Source organism: Rhinatrema bivittatum, chromosome 5 (assembly GCF_901001135.1).
Source record: "Rhinatrema bivittatum chromosome 5, aRhiBiv1.1, whole genome shotgun sequence".
In the NCBI taxonomy this organism is placed as follows: Eukaryota; Metazoa; Chordata; class Amphibia; order Gymnophiona; family Rhinatrematidae; genus Rhinatrema; species Rhinatrema bivittatum.
This window is the reverse complement of record NC_042619.1, coordinates 92,128,999-92,147,952: the sequence shown is the minus strand read 5'-3', so window position 1 is coordinate 92,147,952 and position 18,954 is coordinate 92,128,999. Positions and strand designations below refer to the sequence as shown.

Below are 18,954 nucleotides of genomic sequence, written 5' to 3'. Positions count from 1 at the left end.
TCATGTTTAGCGAGTAATTCAGTTTTGAAAGAAGCATGTTCTTCATTTGAGGCAGAGAGTGATATCTTTAGGTGCTACCTTCTTCTTCAAATTTCCATGTAAATGTTTAGTGAGTTAGTAAATTTGTTTTTTCTGACCTTTTACATATGGAAACATTTCTGTTAGATAAGAATGGATAATCGTGAATGGGGTTGTCAGTATTAAGACTGTGTAGTTTGTATTTTTTCTTTCCTGTTCTTATTTTTTCCCTTTATTATGCATCTCCAATTTTTTTTTAATGCGACCTTTTTTTTAATTCTGATTGATATATTTGTGACTAGACCACCAAGGATGTATTTTTGTGTTTGTCAGGTTCTGGGGGTGTTGGGTGGGGTGGTCCACTGGACCATCAGGGCTGTATGTTTCACTAAGGGGGAGTCTGGGTGAGGGAGAGGCTTGCAACCCTCCTGGGGACAGATTTTTCAGTGAAGGGGTTGGGGGCCGGGCTTCTGCTGTTGCTTAAAAGGTTATTTCTTTTACCTTTTCACCATAACAGCTGCCTCCAGGAGTGGCGAGGGGGGGAGTCTAAACAGATCACCAGAGTTTATCACTCAGGGATGAGCAGCCCCTTTAAGGGTAGGTCATGGGTGTATCGGGACATACGTTAACATCCTAAAGCACCCATGGGAAATTAGCTACAACTCATGAATTGTGGCTAATTTCAATTCAAATATTGCAGCTTGTGAATTTTTCAGCAAGCTGAGTTGATTAGCACAGTTTAGGGTAGTAATGCAATAATTAGCATGTATATGCATACTAATTAACTTGTTTAAATACATGCAGTGCCGGGACTTAGGTAACACAAGATATTTGAAATATCTCACATTATCCCTGAGTTAACCTATTTACTGCGCAAAAACCAGCATTTTTTTGTGCGGTAAATGGTAGCATGTCTTAGTGAATGAAGCAATGCAGGGTAAAATCACTAGGCTACCACTCCACTTTCCCCCCAAAAGAAATCGTGGAAAAGTGACTTTGATATAACAAACGAGAAAAATCAGTGGAAAATTAATTTTTTCCTCCAATTTTTTAGCTGTTGTTGTTGTTGTTGAAACATTGACGTTCCGAGGCAAAATAAAATAAAAACTGCTGTAGGAGTAATGAAGAGCTTTCATCGCAGGCAGGAGGAGGGAAGGCAAAGAGCGCAAAGAGAGCTTGACCTCCCGAGCCTCTTCCTTTTATTGTACATTCATACAAAGGCAGATGATGTGTCATTACATGATTGGCTACTTTCCCATAGCAACAGAAGAGTCATTACACCATTGGCTTTGGCTCAGGGGGTGTGCACGGATCATATCATTGGCTGCTGAAATCTATACCTCCTGACTTTGTCCTGCCTCTGACTAGGGAACACCCAGCCCTTCTTTCAGGCTAACAGGATTAATTATAAGCCAGAGAAATACATGAAGTCAGGTATCCTCTCCTAGGCAGAGACTTAAGCACAAGTGATGCTTTTATTCAGGCAAATGTCAGGGAGAAGGGAAGTTAGTGTTTAACCCTGATGAAATGGCTTGCTGGCAAGCGCATATTTCCCACATCTCACCCTTTTTGTTTTTGTTTAGGGCAGCTCAGTAAAGCTTTAGACCCTTACTGAAATCTGTTATGTCTTGGTATGGGCTGGAAATAGGGGAAGAGGGATTATGGAGAGAAGAAAGCTGATTCGGCGTGGTGTGCCAGCTGCCGATGAGCTTCTGAATCTCCATATCACCCAGAGCAGGTGCAGGTGGTGTGCCAACTCTGCAGGGCTCCGGATTCCCTATTAGGCATCTTACAAGACATCTTTGTATTCGGGCTGAGAGCAAGGTTTCAGTATGGATATGAGGTTGGGTATGCACTGAATACAGCATCACAGGCAAATAATTAAGATAATTACAGTAATTATAATAAGAAATCACCCCTTTTGAGACCAGAAATATCAGGGAGTCAGGACCATAGCCAGTCCCATGGAGAAGTTGGTATTCTGTCTGAAAGTGGTGCATCAGCAACCATGGTTTCTATCTGCTCTGTGGTATGTCTGAGGTTTGCTTTATAAACTGATATGTACACACAGCAATGAGATCCAATTAATGCACAAACACCACCCTTTAAGGCTAAAATGGTTTGTAAGGTATAGCTGTTCTGAATGCTACTTCTCTAATCTGAGAGACTTCTGTTGTGAGTAGTTTTAATGCATGAACTGTCTGATTAAATATGGCAGTTGTCCAGTTAGCTAGGATGTGTAAGTCTCTGTAATTCATAGCTGTTCCCATTGGAGGAAACAGGCTTCTAGCTATCTGAGTTTCTGTATACTTTTCTATGGGATTATTTATCGCCTCCCTTTTGTTACGGAGCCTTGCTTTGGGTAAATTTTTGACTGCATAGTACGAGGGAAGGATGTAGCCTAAAGTGCATCTGTCTCTCCATCTTGGGGAAATGTACATATATGCTCTACGCCCACATAACATCCATATGTTTCCTAACAGATTAGTGGACATGTCATTGGTTATCATTTGGGCTATATAACTACAAAAGGTAAATCTTTCATCCCCTCTATACTTTCTGTACCTGCTTGGGTCTCCCACTGCACATCCTGAAATCTGCCAATTGCATACATATATGTGGTATAACTATGCAAATGTTCAGTGATTAATACAAATTTTCGGTTACAATATGGATATTTCCCACCTGAATTCCCTTTCCCATCCCCTGTATCATAGTCCCAACAAAGAGCGGCAGTCTCTTGAATACAGCTACCAATGTGTAGTATGGTATTACCACTGGAGAAGTAATGAAAACCTCTCTGTAAAGGATAATTAGTCCATACTGTAAGGTTAAATGGTACAGCATGTATCAGTAGTTCTCCGCAGGCTTGGGTTGGCATGTGTGTGCAGATCCAACAGTCTGTTCGATTCAACAGGTGTGAAAAGTTCTGTGCATGTTGTTCTGTCAGAGTCCTTGTTCTGAAATTGCCATAGCTGGAGAAATAAGGCAAAGGATGAGGATGCAGAACACAATTGTTAATGAGTTGGCATTCAGGCAAGAAAAAGCGGCTAATAAGTTCTCTGGAGTTTTCTCAAGGCCTTGCTGTTCTAAGAGTTGTGCAGATTGGTTGGATAGGGCCTTGATCTGTCCCCAGGTCATGTGGCGCAGCTTTTTGCAAGGAGTCCGATCTCTGTCCTTCTGAGGGCTGTGGAGGCTCAGGGAGAAGTTTGGGATCGGGTCCTGTAGACCTGGACACCTTTCCATCTTTCCACGGCTTGATACCTGTGGAAGCAAGCAGAGAAACATATCCTCGTTCCCCATTTTAAGGGAACGGGACCATACCAGACATTAAATATTCTATACAAAACTGATGGCTGTGGGTGACTAACCCTAGTCCCATAATGATTACTCATGGCTGTGGTCTTAAATTTATTTTAAGTGATTTAAAACAATACTTTGTTCAGCCAATCCTGTTTAGGGGAAAATCCAGGGGCAATCCCCCTTTTTTCTTTTTGTTTGGTCCAGAGCTCTTAAGGGTATGATTTGCTCTCTCCACAATGGCTTGCCCTGTGGTGTTGTAGGGGATGCCAAATAAGTATTTAATATTCAATTAACAAAATTCATGCAAAGGAATGGCTGCAGTAAGCAGAGCCATTTTTAGTTTTCAGAACATAGGGTAGGCCCATTATCAAGAATTTTTTATGCAGTGATCAATTTTCATTCAGTAAAATAGCAATAAATGTAAATTAATCATTTAAAGGAAAAGTCATTTGCAGTAAGCAGAATCAAATGACAAGTATATTAGACATTACATTAAACATATGTTACACAAGACTGACATATATTCATTCATCTTGCAAATATTAATTTACACAAAACTGACACATTCATCCATATTCATTCAGTCTTCTTGGCATCAAGACAGACTACAGATAACACATAATATGAGCTAAAAATCTTATCAAAAAGTTATCAAAAACAAAATTAGATCAAGGATCAAAAATCAAAAGGCGTTAGAAAAATGTTTGAAAATGTTAAAATAAACTGCAAAGTGTCCATCTTCACATCTCTTCATGGCAGTGTCAATCTGGAAAATATTAAAAACTGGCATACAGCAAAAATTTATTAAGGTAAGGATTAAAGTGAAATTCTTACTTTTTTAACCTTGAAGAAATCAATTCTATCAATCAATTTAATAAAATCAATTTGGATTTGCAAGAAAAGGCTTGTGAGGGATTGCTTTATATGTAGCAACCTCTGTCAGTAAAAATTTTAAGGTTCAGAATTCTGTAAAAATTTGTGAAAAAGAAAATAAAACTGAAGTGTCCTTAATACAGAAGGTCTGTAGGCCTGAAAAATAAAAACTATTATACAACAGAATTATTAAAACAATAATATAATATAACTTGTAGAATAACATAGCGCCTCCTAGTGGAGACCTCATCATTACATTATAGATTGCAACTATTGTTCCAGGTTGCAATCAATAATACTCTGAGCTTAAATTCAATGTGGAGTATCAGAATAGAATTTCTTCTTATAATTATTAGAATAGGAAATTAAACACGCTGTTTGCTCAGCTCTGTCTGCTGCATGCTAAAGTTTGAAAGTATTAAAAGGATTAATAACAGATGAAGGGCTAGTGTAGTAATGCATTGAAGGTTGAGGGAAAAGATTTGGATCAGCAGGATATCTGAACTGTCTCGTGCCCCCCTTTGAAAGCTGCAAGCACAGTTAAAGAAAAGTATTAGTTATAACAAATATAGAAACTAGAGAGAGAAACTGCAGTACTAAGTCCAGGTTTTTTTCTTTCTTTTCAAAAGTTCTCCCTCCCTCCCCCATGAGTGGCTAGCAAGAGTTACAGAAAAAGGGGGGGAGGAGCAGTGTTTCTCAAAAGAAAAGAACTACACCCAAGGAGTTAATCCTTCAGTCAATAGAAACTTAAAGATAGCTTTGTTTAACAAATGACCACAGACAATGGCTGGCCCAGGATTTGCTGATTCTTTGCAGACAGATACTATTTTTCTCCTGTAGAGAAAATTGCAATAAGAATCTGAGCGCTGGCAATTCAAGCAATTGCTTATAAACTTAAATCTCAGAGAAATGGAGTCATTTTTAAATGTGAGCCAAATAAACTTTGCAAAAGGGAAACTTTCACATGTAATTTACACAGAATATTATTCAAATCTCAGTACAGTTTTTAACATAAGCTCTGCATACACTTTGTGGGGGAAAATATTCTCAAAGTATGCAGATTTTTTGTAACTGAATTAAAATACTAATAGAAACCATTTTTTCCAAATTTGTACTGTCTGCACAGTTACTTTGCCTAATCTGTTCTGCAAGAGGTCATTGAAGTGTATAATTAAATCAATTTTTTCATAGTGATATTTTCTTTGCTTGTAACGCAGGAGTCTAATTAAATCCTTTTTTTCATAATGATATTTTCTTTGCTTGTAAAACAGGCCCAAGGTCTTCTTTGAAGACCTGGGGGCATAGTCACTGCACATGGCACTCAACTCTATTGCTGCCACACCTAGTTCTTTGTTTCTTTCTGTAATGGGAAGGACTTGAATCCCTTTCAATAATTCCTCTCTTGTGAGATTTCCATGTTCTAGGTGAAATCCCATGGTGGTTGGTGGGGGAAGGGCTTGCAGGCAAGATGGAGGAAAGCTAGTTTTTCTGACCTCAGTGTTTTCTATTTCCTGGGGCATTTTCTCTGAGGTGGATGCAGAGGAAGCCACAGGAGCCATGTGAGTGTGTGTCCCCAGATGTTCTATTTCATTTTCTGTCCCCCTTTGTTCATGGTTCTTTTCTGAGATGGGGAAGGCTTGAAGTCCTTCTAATAATTCTGTTTCTGTAAGGTTTTCTTTCTGCAGTTTCTGCTGAAATTCAATGCTAATCGCCCCACCCAGGCCAGGTGGTGGCTCTATTGTTCTCAAGGGTTGCTTTTCTGAAGAAATGGGGAAGGTGTGAATTGGTTTGGGTGTGGGTAGTTGAGGATACAAAGAATTTGCTGTCTCTGAGGAAGACTGAGAAGATGGGGGAAGGGTATGTCTGCCTGCTTCTAAAAGCACATGGTTTGAAACTGCTGTTTTTAAACCTTTTTTTTCTTTGCATTCGATGGCTTCTGTACATTTTTGCCAAATTAATAATTGCTTGATGGGAGCTCTTGGAGCTGTATGAAGACTATTGCCTATTAAAATCCAGTCCTGGATATTCAGAGTTCCAGCCTCTATTGAATACCATGGGCAGCGGCAAGCTATTTCACTTATCAATTCTTCTAAATCCCCTATTCTGACTTGCGCTATTTCCCCCCTGGTGACAAAATAATGATTCTTGATTATTTTCTGCAGCTTTCTTGCATGACACGTCTGCTTAGCTGACAGATTTCCCCCCATACTCACGATTGTTGGGAGCAGATTTGCTGAAAAATTACTTACGATTAGGGAGCAAAATTCTGCTGCTATGGTAGCTACCTAGGCTGTTCCAGCCGAGTGAGCAGGGAGCATCACGGCGCGGGTCACCACATGTAGGAGTAATGAAGAGGCATCAGACAGCAGCATTCATGGCAGGCAGGAGGAGGGAAGGCAAAGAGCGCAAAGAGAGCTTGACCTCCCGAGCCTCTTCCTTTTATTGTACATTCATACAAAGGCAGATGATGTGTCATTACATGATTGGCTACTTTCCCATAGCAACAGAAGAGTCATTACACCATTGGCTTTGGCTCAGGGGGTGTGCACGGATCATATCATTGGCTGCTGAAATCTATACCTCCTGACTTTGTCCTGCCTCTGACTAGGGAACACCCAGCCCTTCTTTCAGGCTAACAGGATTAATTATAAGCCAGAGAAATACATGAAGTCAGGTATCCTCTCCTAGGCAGAGACTTAAGCACAAGTGATGCTTTTATTCAGGCAAATGTCAGGGAGAAGGGAAGTTAGTGTTTAACCCTGATGAAATGGCTTGCTGGCAAGCGCATATTTCCCACAAACTGCAAATGAAAATCTCTAGTTATACTATATTGTGTTATATTTCTTTAGGGATTTTTTGACCTAACCTCCATAATTGTGGACTGATAGAGCAGAAGACATAATTGGGTTTTTTTGTTCTTCGTTTCCTTTTATTAAGTATATCATGTGCCCTTCTCAAAAAGGATTATTTGGATGTATTGATGAAAACTGATAAATTAAAAAAAAAAAAAAAAAAAAAAAAAAAGGAAATGAACTTGCCCAGATACCCTAATTTTTTTGCATCCAATGGACAAGTAGAAAATCAAATTAAATCAACCACAGTAAAGAAAAAGCAGTGGCCCAGTAAATGAGTTTAATAATATAAATCAAAAGTACCATTTTTAGGTTTTAAACCATACTTGCTCCCTACTTTGCAGTTTCACCTCTTTGCCAGCCCCTTAGTCTCTCACACGCACACACACACACACACCATTCCGTTTGCTTTTTTACATCTTGTTCAGATGGTAAGAAAGGTGTCTTCCTCCTTCCCATCCTTTCCTGGTCCCTGAACATAGATCTTTTTCCAGGCCTAGATTGGGTCAGAGTCTCGGATACAGGTCACAGCAAGGGGGATGGAGCTTCTCCCAGGATTAGACTGAGAACCCCCAGGTCCAAGATTCCGGGAGCAGTTCCTCCACTTGAGCTGTTTTCGGTTTGTCTCCCAGGATGTCGGTATGTTTGGAACACTGTCGCAAATTACCTAAAATTGAATGGGATCCAGTGGCTCAGTCGGTGTCTCAGATGACTTTTGTGGCATCATAGCTAATATAGACTAATCCAGCCCAGTGAGTGAGATAAAAAATGAAATTCTTTTACTGGCATGGCTGTTTCCAAAGTTTCGGGGAAATTACAGGGAAGTGATTTAAATAATTTTGGAAAATGGTAATTTGTAGTTAAACCTTTATGGTTAGGAATGGAGAGGAGCTGGGTATGAGCTAAATAGGGGATCGTGTATGTTCATTTCTCCAAAATGATGGGATACAGAGGATAAAGACAACAAAAACTGTCTTAGGCGCAAGGGGTGATATCTTACCAGCAGTCATGCTGAATGACTGATAATGGAGATATATCTTGAGCAGTGTGAACAGGGATAACTGGGCAGACTCAGTAGGCCACTTGTAGAGGTTTTTTTGCCATTATGTCATCTCTGATTTGGCAGTAATATTTTCAAATAGTAGAGGATGAGTGTTACTGATTACTGACTGTATTTTTGCATAGTACACAGGTTAGGACTTTCTTTTCAATGATTGATGCCAGGATTTCACATGGGCATACAGTAATTCAGAGCAGATTTTTAGGCTCTGATTCCTTCTGAGCTCATTTTTTCCCTGTAGTACATAGATTTCAGTAGCCCTCATTTAGCCGAAAGAGATTGTTCAAAACAGATTTTAAAAATTCTATAGGTAGTTTGTACCCTTATTTGATAGCTGAATTCTGGTTGACCTGTAGTGTCTTGGGTGTTGTCGCTGAAATGTTCAGTTTTCTACATTAAACTATTGATGGCATGTGCTTGTGACAGCTGAAATGAATGGAAGACCCTGAAACACAAGATACAGTAAATCCAATGAATTGAGCACCTGCTCTGATTTATCGGGCAGGGCTTTGTCCTTTTTTTTTCCCAAGTGTAAAAATTTACAGTAGCCTGGAAGTAAAATGTTCCTTAGTATATATATATGTGTGTGTGTGTGTGTGTGTGTAGGTACAGCTGTATTTTTCTTTTAACCTGACAGCTTCCTGCTCAGTCGGAAGCTGCCCTATGAGGGACAGAGTGGCGTGAGCCTTCCTTCATAACCTCATTGGGGGGGGGGGGGAGAGGTGGTTCTAATGCTTATTTGTTATCGCGCTTCCCTTTTTCCTCTATAGCTCGGCCATTGCAGCAGCTGTGACTCCCTGGTACAAAGTGCAGCTTGGATCTCACTCGGAGGAGTTACTGTTGTGTGCTGGCTAGTATTTCTTCCCAGGGGCTGTTCCTCAGTATATCTTATACTCAACAAAATATATTTTACGTGCCTCAGCTGGGAGGTAAAAATAATTGAAATGTGTCAAGTCTTTTTGTTAGAATGTAAACAGAGGTGATTTGTAACGAGAATTTTGTTAGAATGTAAACCGAGGTGATTTGTAACTTGTTACATGAATATCGGTATATAAAAGTGCCAAATAAATAAATAAATAAGTCTATAACGTCATCAAGCACCATATTAGCTTAGCCAGCCAAAAAATTGCAGTGGTCACGTTTCAGATTAGCAAGTGACTCTGTTTTTAAGTTATTTATTTTGCAGTTTTTGGTGTTTCTGTCTGATTTTATGCTTTGACCTTTTTAGCTTTGAAACTTTCTGTCTTCCTCTTTTGTAAATTCTTTTAAGTGTCTTTGTAACTCATGCAGATATTGTGGGATGTTTTCATGTGATCTCCTGCTTTCATGTCTCATTGATTATTTTAGTGGTTGAAAAGCTGGTAAAATTATCTTCTTCGGATAAACCCTGCTGGAGAGCTCTTTATTATCAAACAACTTTGAGAGCTTGATTTATTAAGGGTTTTCTCCATTCTTTGTCTATGGGAAAAGCCTTTGATAAGTCAAGTCCTTTTTGTTGTATTCTTTAAAAATGAAGTTTTACGCTCATAGGGGTAGATTTTAAAAGAAGCGCGATCAGCCTACTTTTGCTTGCGCATCAGACTCAAGCAAAAGTACGCTGGATTTTAGTAGATACGCGCGGAGCCGCGCGTATCCACTAAAATCCTGGATCGGCGCGCGCAAGGCTATCGATTTTGTATAGCCTGCGCGCGCCGAGCCGCGCTGCCTCCCCCCGTTCCCTCCAAGGCCGCTCCGAAATCGGAGCGGCCTCGGAGGGAACTTTCCTTTGCCCTCCCCTCACCTTACCCTCCCTTCCCCTACCTAACCCACCCACCCGGCCCTGTCTACACCCCCCCCTTACCTTTGTCGGGGGATTTACGCCTCCCGGAGGGAGACGTAAATCCCCGCGCGCCAGCGGGCCTGCTGCGCGCCGGGCCGCGACCTGGGGGCGGGTATGGAGGGCGCGGCCACGCCCCCGGGCCGTAGCCACGCCCCCGTACCCGCCCCCAAAACGCTGCCGACACGCCCCCGGAACGCCGCGACGACCGGGCCCGCCCCCGACACGCCCCCCTCCGAGAACCCCGGGACTTACGCGAGTCCCGGGGCTCTGCGCGCGCCGAGGCCTATGTAAAATAGGCTTCCCGGCGCGCAGGGCCCTGCTCGCGTAAATCCGCCCGGTTTTGGGCGGATTTACGCGAGCAGGGCTCTGAAAATCCGCCCCATAAATTTTAATCAGCTTGTATAATTAATTTCTTTTGTATTGTAGAGCTGTTTGACAACTATATGCAGCAAGACGCACACGAGTTTTTGAACTATCTGCTAAATACGATTGCTGATATTTTGCAAGAAGAGAGAAAACAAGAAAAACAAAATGGCCGTATACCCAATGGCAATATTGACAATGAAAACAATAACAGCACACCAGACCCTACTTGGGTTCATGAAATCTTTCAGGGAACATTAACTAATGAAACCAGATGTCTTACTTGTGAGACTGTAAGTACATATCTGTTTTTAAGAAAACTTTCATTTTATTAATGTCTGCTTTAGATGGACAGGCAGTTAAGAGTTTTTAGATTGGTTACTGGTTTGGCATAATCCTGTTCTCTGAGTAGATTGGGAAGGTAATGTTGATTGCAGCTATTTTGTTTTAATTTTAAAAATGGTTTAAAAATAGACCTGATGCTGAGACATCAGAGAAACTCAAGTTGTGGGACATTGTCTTTGAAGTGCTAGAAGTCCCATGGAAATACTCTGCATCATTTCTGATAGTAGATGTAATTCCCAAGTTTAGCTACTTTTTTTGTTCTTGGATGTGGTAGACTGTTTTTGAAAGGCAACAGACCGGGTTTGAAAGTCCAGAGCAGTGCCAGCTTCCTTTTCATCTCAACCTCACTTAAAAGGGGGGGGGGGGGCAGGTTGTATGTCACAGCTATCATGTTTGTGTGCACTCAGGACCCCCTAAGGCCCTGGAAGGGGAGCATATTAGAACAATCCAGTCAGGCAGGGAAAGCCTGGTGAGTTTTTAATGCAGATTTTTCCTTTCTGCAATTATTTGAGTTTTTCACCTCTGAATAAAACCCATTTACATTTAAAAGGAAAGAGAAAGTGGGGTTCAAAGGAATATTAAGACAGTTTTTAAAATATTTTCAATCTTAGTATTCTTGAATTGTCCCATCAGTTGTTTGTGTGAAGGCCTGCTGGAGGCCACCTAGAATAGATAGCTGGGCCAAGTTTCTGTCACTTAAAGGAATGGGAGGTTTTTATTTTTTTTTTAAAGAAATTATAGAATAAGTACAAAGTTTTTCTTAAAAATAAATTTATTTATGGATATTACATTGCCTTCTTTTGCTATTTCCTTTAAAGGCCAAGAGGAACCCAATAATATGAAAGAGAAACACTTTTTAAGGGCAAAGTTCTTTAGTGTGGCTGTGCCAAATATATGTATTTCAGAGGCATGTTGACATTATTATTTATAATTTACCAAAGAGATTAGACCTGATAGCTTCCATACTTTTTTTTTCTGAGCCTGTGTAGTATAGTGTAGTACAGTGGTTCTCAACCATTTTTCTGTCGGGGCACACCTGACAGATGGTTCTCACATGCATGACACACTGAACCCATGATCGTCACAGGGCTAGATGTAAAAGTACAGTTTGCATCCACAGGAACCCCCCTGACCCAAAATAATGGATGTAAAGCAGAATTACGACATTCCCCATACAACTCACCCTACAAAAAAGATGTTCTGGTATCATCTTAGAAGCAGCAACTCAAACTCCTTCTACTAACCAGGCTCAATAGCCCTACTTATGAAAAGACAACAGTTTACCACCAATGCGTGTCCTCTTGAGAAAACACAACAAATAAGACTGATACAAACACTTACTTGCTAGAAAATATCTCATCTCAGTAACACACACAGAACTGACCTAACATACTCCCAGGATCTGCAGTTATGCACATAAACTAATCCGCACACATTTACACCTGTATTATGGAATACACTCAAAAAGGAACAACCCTATCTATGAATAGGCAACATTACAAATATTAAATCGGGCCCTAAACACCAATACACCTCCTATTAGGAAAACAGAACTAGCTAGCAGCAGAAATAATTGTAAAACTATACTAATAAGCAGAATAAATGTTTCAAAACAGCTATGAACAGAATAACATCCTACAATTAAAAACTCATAAAAACTATTAAAAATTATCCAAACACCAATAAAATATTTCAAAAAAGCAGACACGTCACATAATATTAATTAATTAAATTGGCAGTCAATCAAGAAATATAAACTTAAAAAACCACCTTTACTTACCCCCTCCAGCAACTCTTCTACTCCTGTCCTCTTCCATGTAGGCTGTAGCACACAACAGAAGCAGCAGTAGTGGCTAAGCTCTATACTCATGGTCCTCTTCCTTAGGGCCCATGACCAGTCTCTCTGTCTCTCACACGCACACACCATACCAGTCACACCCCCATGACACCAATCATCTCCCAACCAGTCTTTGACACACACACACACCAGTCACCTTCCTGAACAGTTTCTCTCATGCCATACATACACAGGCTTCCCACTCCCGTGTTCTATCTTACATATACGGGCTTCTCACTCCCATACTGTGTCTCACACACACCTAGGTTTTCTCACTCCCATGCTCACTCTCTCCACATGCACAGGCTTCTCATTCCCATAATCACTTTCTCTCTCTTACACACACACGTACCAGTCTCTCTCTCATTCCCATGCTTGCTCTCTCCACATGCACAGGCTTCTCATTCCCTTAATCACTTTCTTTCTCTCACATACACACACCCCAGTCTCTCTCTCTCACACACCGTCACCTTACGAACCAGTTTCTCTCTCATGCATGCACACACACACACAGGCTTCCCACTTCCAAGCTCTCTCACATATGCAGGCTTCTCAGTCCCATGCTTTCTTTCACATACACCCACAACACTAGGCTTCTTACTCCCATGCTTTCTCACATACCCAGATTTCTCACTTTCATGCTTTTGTTCTCTCTCACACACACACCAGTCACCTCTCCGACGAATCTCTCACACACACTCCAGTCATCTCCCTGACCAGTCACTTTCATTGTCTCTCACATATACACACATCACCTCTCTGACCGGTTTCTCTCAATCACACACATGCTCTCTCTCACACACTTACACACATGCGCTCAATCAAATACAAGCTCTCAAATCACATGCACATTCTCTCACTTACAGGCTGGCTGTCTTCTCTCTCTGTCACTCACAACCCTCTCCCCCCCCCCCCCCGAGCACAAATGGTAGCTGCAGCAGCCTCCTCCAGCCCCTGCAGGCCAAAAAAGAAGAATCCCATTGGCCACAGGAGGCTTATACTGCTGTCTTCTTTGCCGATTGCCGGCTGCTTCGATTGCTACTGGCCACGCTACTGCTTGGGGGCCGATACTGCTGCTGCTGCTGCCACCGCTGCTTTTCCACGCGGCATGGCTCTTTCTCCTTCCCGTGCACTGCACTGCATATCACATCCTGTTCCAGGGCAGGCGCAGGAAGAAGAAAAGGCCAGCCGTGGGTGCCACAGCTTCCTCTAACAATGCTGCCATTCCCATTGGGCTTGAACGTGCTGTTAGCCTGGCGGCAACGGCAGCAGGGAAGGAAGAGCAGCGGGAGAGACCGGGAGCACGCGACACACCTGCCGGTGCTTGGTGACACACTGGTGTGTCGCGACACACCGGTTGAGAAGCGCTGGTGTAGTATATGTCTGCTTCACAGAAGACTATACCATCTCTGATTTTTTGCAACAGAATCCACTCTGCTTCCAGGGCCTTATTGGTTGTTTATTTAAGGTGTTGAGCCCTAATGCCTCTGGTTTGCCTTCTCTTGCATTCTGAAAATGTTTCCTATGTTCTGTTTGCGTTTTGTTTTATAACTAATTTTATTTTTTATTCCCCCAGATAAGCAGCAAAGATGAAGATTTTTTAGACCTTTCTGTTGATGTGGAACAAAATACATCAATCACTCACTGTTTAAGGTATATGTGCAGATTTTTAGAGCAGATGTATTAAAGAGATATTTTTTTCCATTTTGTATCTATGGGAGAAGTGTTTAGGTCCCTGTTTACATATATCTCGGCTCATTGTTATCCTGTCTAATTACCCAAACAGAAAAATAAGTTGAAAATGTTTGTTTTTATTTATTTATTGAAACTTTTATAGATATATATGCAAGTACAGCATCTTGAAATAGAGATGACATAAGCATTCAGAAGCAAAATACATCATTCACATATTGAGAAACTATAATCCTGGTCTGTGCTCATCCAAGTCCTCAACAAAGTGGAAGAAAGTTAGATCCTTCATTTTGAAGAATTAAAAAGATAGAAAATAAGAAACAGAGCAGATTGATAGCCACAACGGAATACCATCAATGCTTAAAACCTGCCGTGCAATGACGACATTAGGAACCTATACATTAAAGCTGTGCATGCATATTATGAGTAGCATGCTATGCATGATGGCCTAGTCTTCCAAGCTGTTGGCAGCAGTGCACTAGAATGAACATGTAACTGCAGATAAATGAAGGAGCAAGACAAGCAAAAGAAAGCGCAGTATGCTGTCCTCCACACACTGACAATTTTAACACGCGCCTGGGAACAGGTGTTAATTCTTTACTGTGCATGCTAAGGCCTAAAACCGTGTAACTGTCCTAGGAAATAACTATGCTAATTAACCCAAAGTGAAAAGGCAAGTTAACAGCCTGGGGGGGGGGGGGTGGATGGGGGCAGGTAAATCTTCCACTCCCCCTGAACTTTGTTTCTCCAAGGAAAATCTGCCTCTCCTGATAGCCATTCGACGGACATCTCCCCCTCCAAATTCCATCCCTCCAGTCAGCATCATACATTATGGCCGTCCTCCATGAGCCCCTTCCATTTCCTCCAGCATGAAGCACCCTCCTTCTGCATGATGGTCTTCTTCCTTCCCTCTCACATACATACCATATATACTCGTGTATAAGTCGATCTCATGTATAAGACATGGGTGTTTTTTGGGCCCCAAAATCAAGATTTATCTGTCACCCATCGATAAGTCGAGGGTAAGATGTCATTATTCTAATGGCTGTCCTTGCTTTCTGAATCCTTCCCTCCCACCCCTATGGCTGCCCTCCCTGTTTGAATCCTTCCCTCCCTCCCCATGACTGTCCCTCATGACCCTAGTGGTCGGGGGGGGGGGGGGGTGGCCAAGGGCCAGGAGCGTTCAGAATTTTTTTTTCAGCAAAATTTTGTTAAAAAATAACACCCCAAAACCTGCCCCAGCCCTACAAACTTCATTAAATATAAATCCCCCCCCCCCATCCTCTCAAGATTCACCCAAAGTCCCTGGTAGTCCGGGGGGGGGGGGGGGGGGGGGAGCCTGGGAGCGAACTCCTGCTCCCGGGCTGTCGGCTGCCAATAATCAAAATGGCGCCAGCAGCCTTTGCCCCTTACCGTGTGACAGGGGCTACCGGTGCCATTGGCTGGCCCCTGTCACATGGTAGGGGCCATCAGTTGCTCCTACCATTGCTCCTGGACCCCCTGCTGAACCACCAGGAACTTTGGGTGAGTCTTGGGGGGGGGGTCGGGAGGGGGGGGAGATTTATATTTAATGAAGTTTGAAGGGTTGGGGCTGGTTTTGGCGTGTTTTGACAAAAGAAACTGTGCATAACTATACTACGCATGTATAAGTTGAGTCAGATTTTTTGGGCTTATTTTCTGGCAATAATTTCTCAATTTATACACAAGTATATATGGTATATCCAGAATGAGGGCTTACCATTTCAGAGCATCTGACGTCATGGGCAGTAGGAATATAGGAGGGCCTCCTTTCTGCACCCCTACATCTGCCAAATGCACAGCTAATGTAGATGTAAAATATTAAACAGTAAATAAACCTTACCATTTAATCTATATTTATCCGTTTAATATTTTCAGTGCTACTGCAGGGAGCCTGAGATCCATTCCGGTTAACCTGCTGCTGATGTCTGAGTTTATTTCCCAGTGTGTTGCGTGATTCTCCAACTGGGCCACTACTGGCCAGCTTAGGGGGGCACTCAGGCATGTGGTGGTGGCAGCCCTGGACCCTCTCAACTTCAGGCAGCTCAAGTGTAGCTGTTGTTTAAATGGTTAACCATTTCAGTTTCTTGTTGAAACCGTTTTCTATTTAATCAGCATTTACATCCTTAACCACTAGGCAGAACGTCACCTTTCGTATGGCGTGTTAGCCGTTCATTGCATTAACTTTGCTGTGCCATTGAAGTAGTGTCAAAACGTGTATTCACACTAAATGATCCCCGCGGCTTCCTTTAGGTGCAGCATGGGAAATTGTTAAACCTTAAGACAATCAAAAGTGAGGAGACCTAAAAAGACCGCAAGGGTAACCACTATAAGAAAAAAGTGTGCAGCAGCAAATTGCAGAAGTGTCCTGAAAAGTAACTGCGTAAACTGACAGCTGTTTACCTTGTGTAATTAAATTATCTAAATTTTGCTGGATTTCTATACATTTCAGACTTTATTTGTATTCATTGTTGAATTATTAAGACTCCGTAATGCTTTGGGGAAATTAAATTCATCGAATTAAAAAAGTTCATGAGCGCCTTCTTGAGTAATCATGCTGTCCCACAGACATTTTTAGTAGGATTCATGGAAGTGCAGCATTTTTGCCCAGCATCCAAGTGAAACTCGTGACTTTTCCATTGTGCAGAGAATAAGCTCCCTGTGACTGATACCTTTCAAAAGATGAATCTTGCAGGATATAGAGACAATGGAAGACACGTCTGAGAAACTATTTTAATAGCTCTGAAGACGAGAATGTAACCGTCCGGTTTGGGTTGTTTTTTTTTAAGGATATGAATTGTATTGTGAAGCTGAGTGTTATCTTGTCTCAAGCTTTGTATGTACGAGACATTAACCGCCAGTTATATGACCCCATTAATCCAAATTGGCTAGCATGCTGGTTTATAAACTGAGCAGGAGGCACATTTCCTTGATGTAAAGTGCCTACAGCTTCCAGTTATATGCATATATTAATATGTAAAATATTTAAAAATTCAACAACATTTTAAAAATCTTATAATTTGAATTACACAAGGAAAATAGCTGTCAGTTTAAGCAGTTATTTTTAGGGACACTTTTGCAATTTGTTGCTAATCACTTTTATTTTCTTATGAATCTTTAAATTCTCTTTTACCAATTTTGTGAGGGATACCATGTCCTTTTCATAAAACTTGAATGAATATCTAGGAGAGAGGAGACACAGCAACAGCCAAGAGAAAGCAAGAAGCACTATCATGTCTGTTTCCCCTCCACCAGTCTTTCACCAGTGCACCTCTCCCTGGCTCCCAACCTGTTACATCTCTCTCCTCCAGCGCTTATGGCTCCCAGCGCACCTCTCTCTTCTTCTGGTTCCCACATTTCTCTCCTTTTAGCTCCAGAGGCCTCATCTTACCTTTCTCTCCTCCTGGCTCCTATTACTTTGTCCTCTCAGCTGTTATTGTCTCTGATGCATCATGCTGCTCCTCCTGTTTCCTTCCAAGCTCCTAGCACTCTGTCATCTCTTCTCATCTCCATGCTTCCTTGGCCCCCGACGCACCACCTTTCTCCCTAATCTGGGTTGAGAGAAGGGGCAATGCTATAAGAGAAGAGAAGTAGAAAGTGGAAGGAGACAGCGAGCGAGGGCCGCTGATGAGGGAGTCGAGTAGAGGCTGGAATGAGAGCGGGGCAATACTGCTTTCTCTATCCTGGTGGGTGCTGAGAGCGTTCTCATCTCTACCAGAGTCTTGCATTGCCACCAGACCCTCACTTAAACTTCAGGAAGAATGATATGGTGCCACCAGAAAGAATTTAAGAAGCTGCTAGTTTGTGTATTAAATAATTAGAGAAAGGAAGCATCCTACAGCTTTACAAATAATTAGAACAGTTCTGTCAGAGCCTGACGTCTTCTGAATGGCAGTAAGACATTTTGACAGTGTCGCTCTAAAACTGCATAGCCACTCTCACTTCTGGTGTTCAAATATGACAGTCGTCGGTTTACCTTGTTAACGACTGATGGCCATACAGTCCTATAAGTGCTAGCCTTTTCTGCTGGATTTCATTGGAAAGCTTCAGATGGTACTAACCCAAAGTGGTAGTTCTATGTCTTTAGAACGGTTATGAAATGGTAAATTTGAGATGCTGCTTCCTCGTGACCCCCTACCCCAACCTTGAGCTCGGAAATGCTTAAGTAGGGGAATATTATTTAAATACAGACAGAATGGCTTATTTTCTCTAAATATGTCGACTTTTTTTTTTTCTTTTTATTGATGACCCCTTTTCAGCAGTGCTTCATTTGCAGTGAGTAAATCAGGTTGGGTTTCATTCGATTTGAGGTTTGAGAGCACAAATCTAATGTAAAGCTTCATCAGTGTGTCTGGTTAAGTGAGTATTTTTAAGCCCTCTCTCCAGAAGCAGTCACACGAATCAGGCACCAACTTATTAACCCAGCCATCCACTCCAGAGGTGGCTCTGTGTATATGTTTCTGATAGAGATGAGCAGTTTAATTACAACTCTATGTGGAAAACAAAGCTCTGATTTTATCTGGATATTCCCAGACAGATGGGGACAGGGTGCTAAAATCAAGAACATAAGATCTGACAAAATAGCAAAGAGAATAACTTTTTTTTTCTTTCTGTTTTCACAGATCCTATTTCTTGTGATTCTAAATGTCAGAGATTGTAATTAAAACACACCCACCTGTCTGGGAATACTCAAACAATGGCCAACGTATTTGCCTGTGATATAGAATTGAAAACTATTCAGTCATCTTTATGTAATATCACTTTAAAGCACATT

The 18,954-nt window shown here is 41.6% G+C and overlaps 1 protein-coding gene across 1 annotated transcript in view; it reads left to right on the top strand.

The window, feature by feature from the left end:
• The window catches only part of USP12 (ubiquitin specific peptidase 12), a 211,656-nt gene that overhangs the window by 160,471 nt on the left and 32,231 nt on the right, over nucleotides 1–18,954 (top strand). Inside the window, exons 4-5 of the mRNA XM_029602576.1 lie at nucleotides 10,352–10,581; nucleotides 14,047–14,123. Of these exons, the coding sequence (XP_029458436.1) occupies nucleotides 10,352–10,581; nucleotides 14,047–14,123 (307 nt within the window). The remainder of the gene's footprint in view (nucleotides 1–10,351; nucleotides 10,582–14,046; nucleotides 14,124–18,954) is intronic.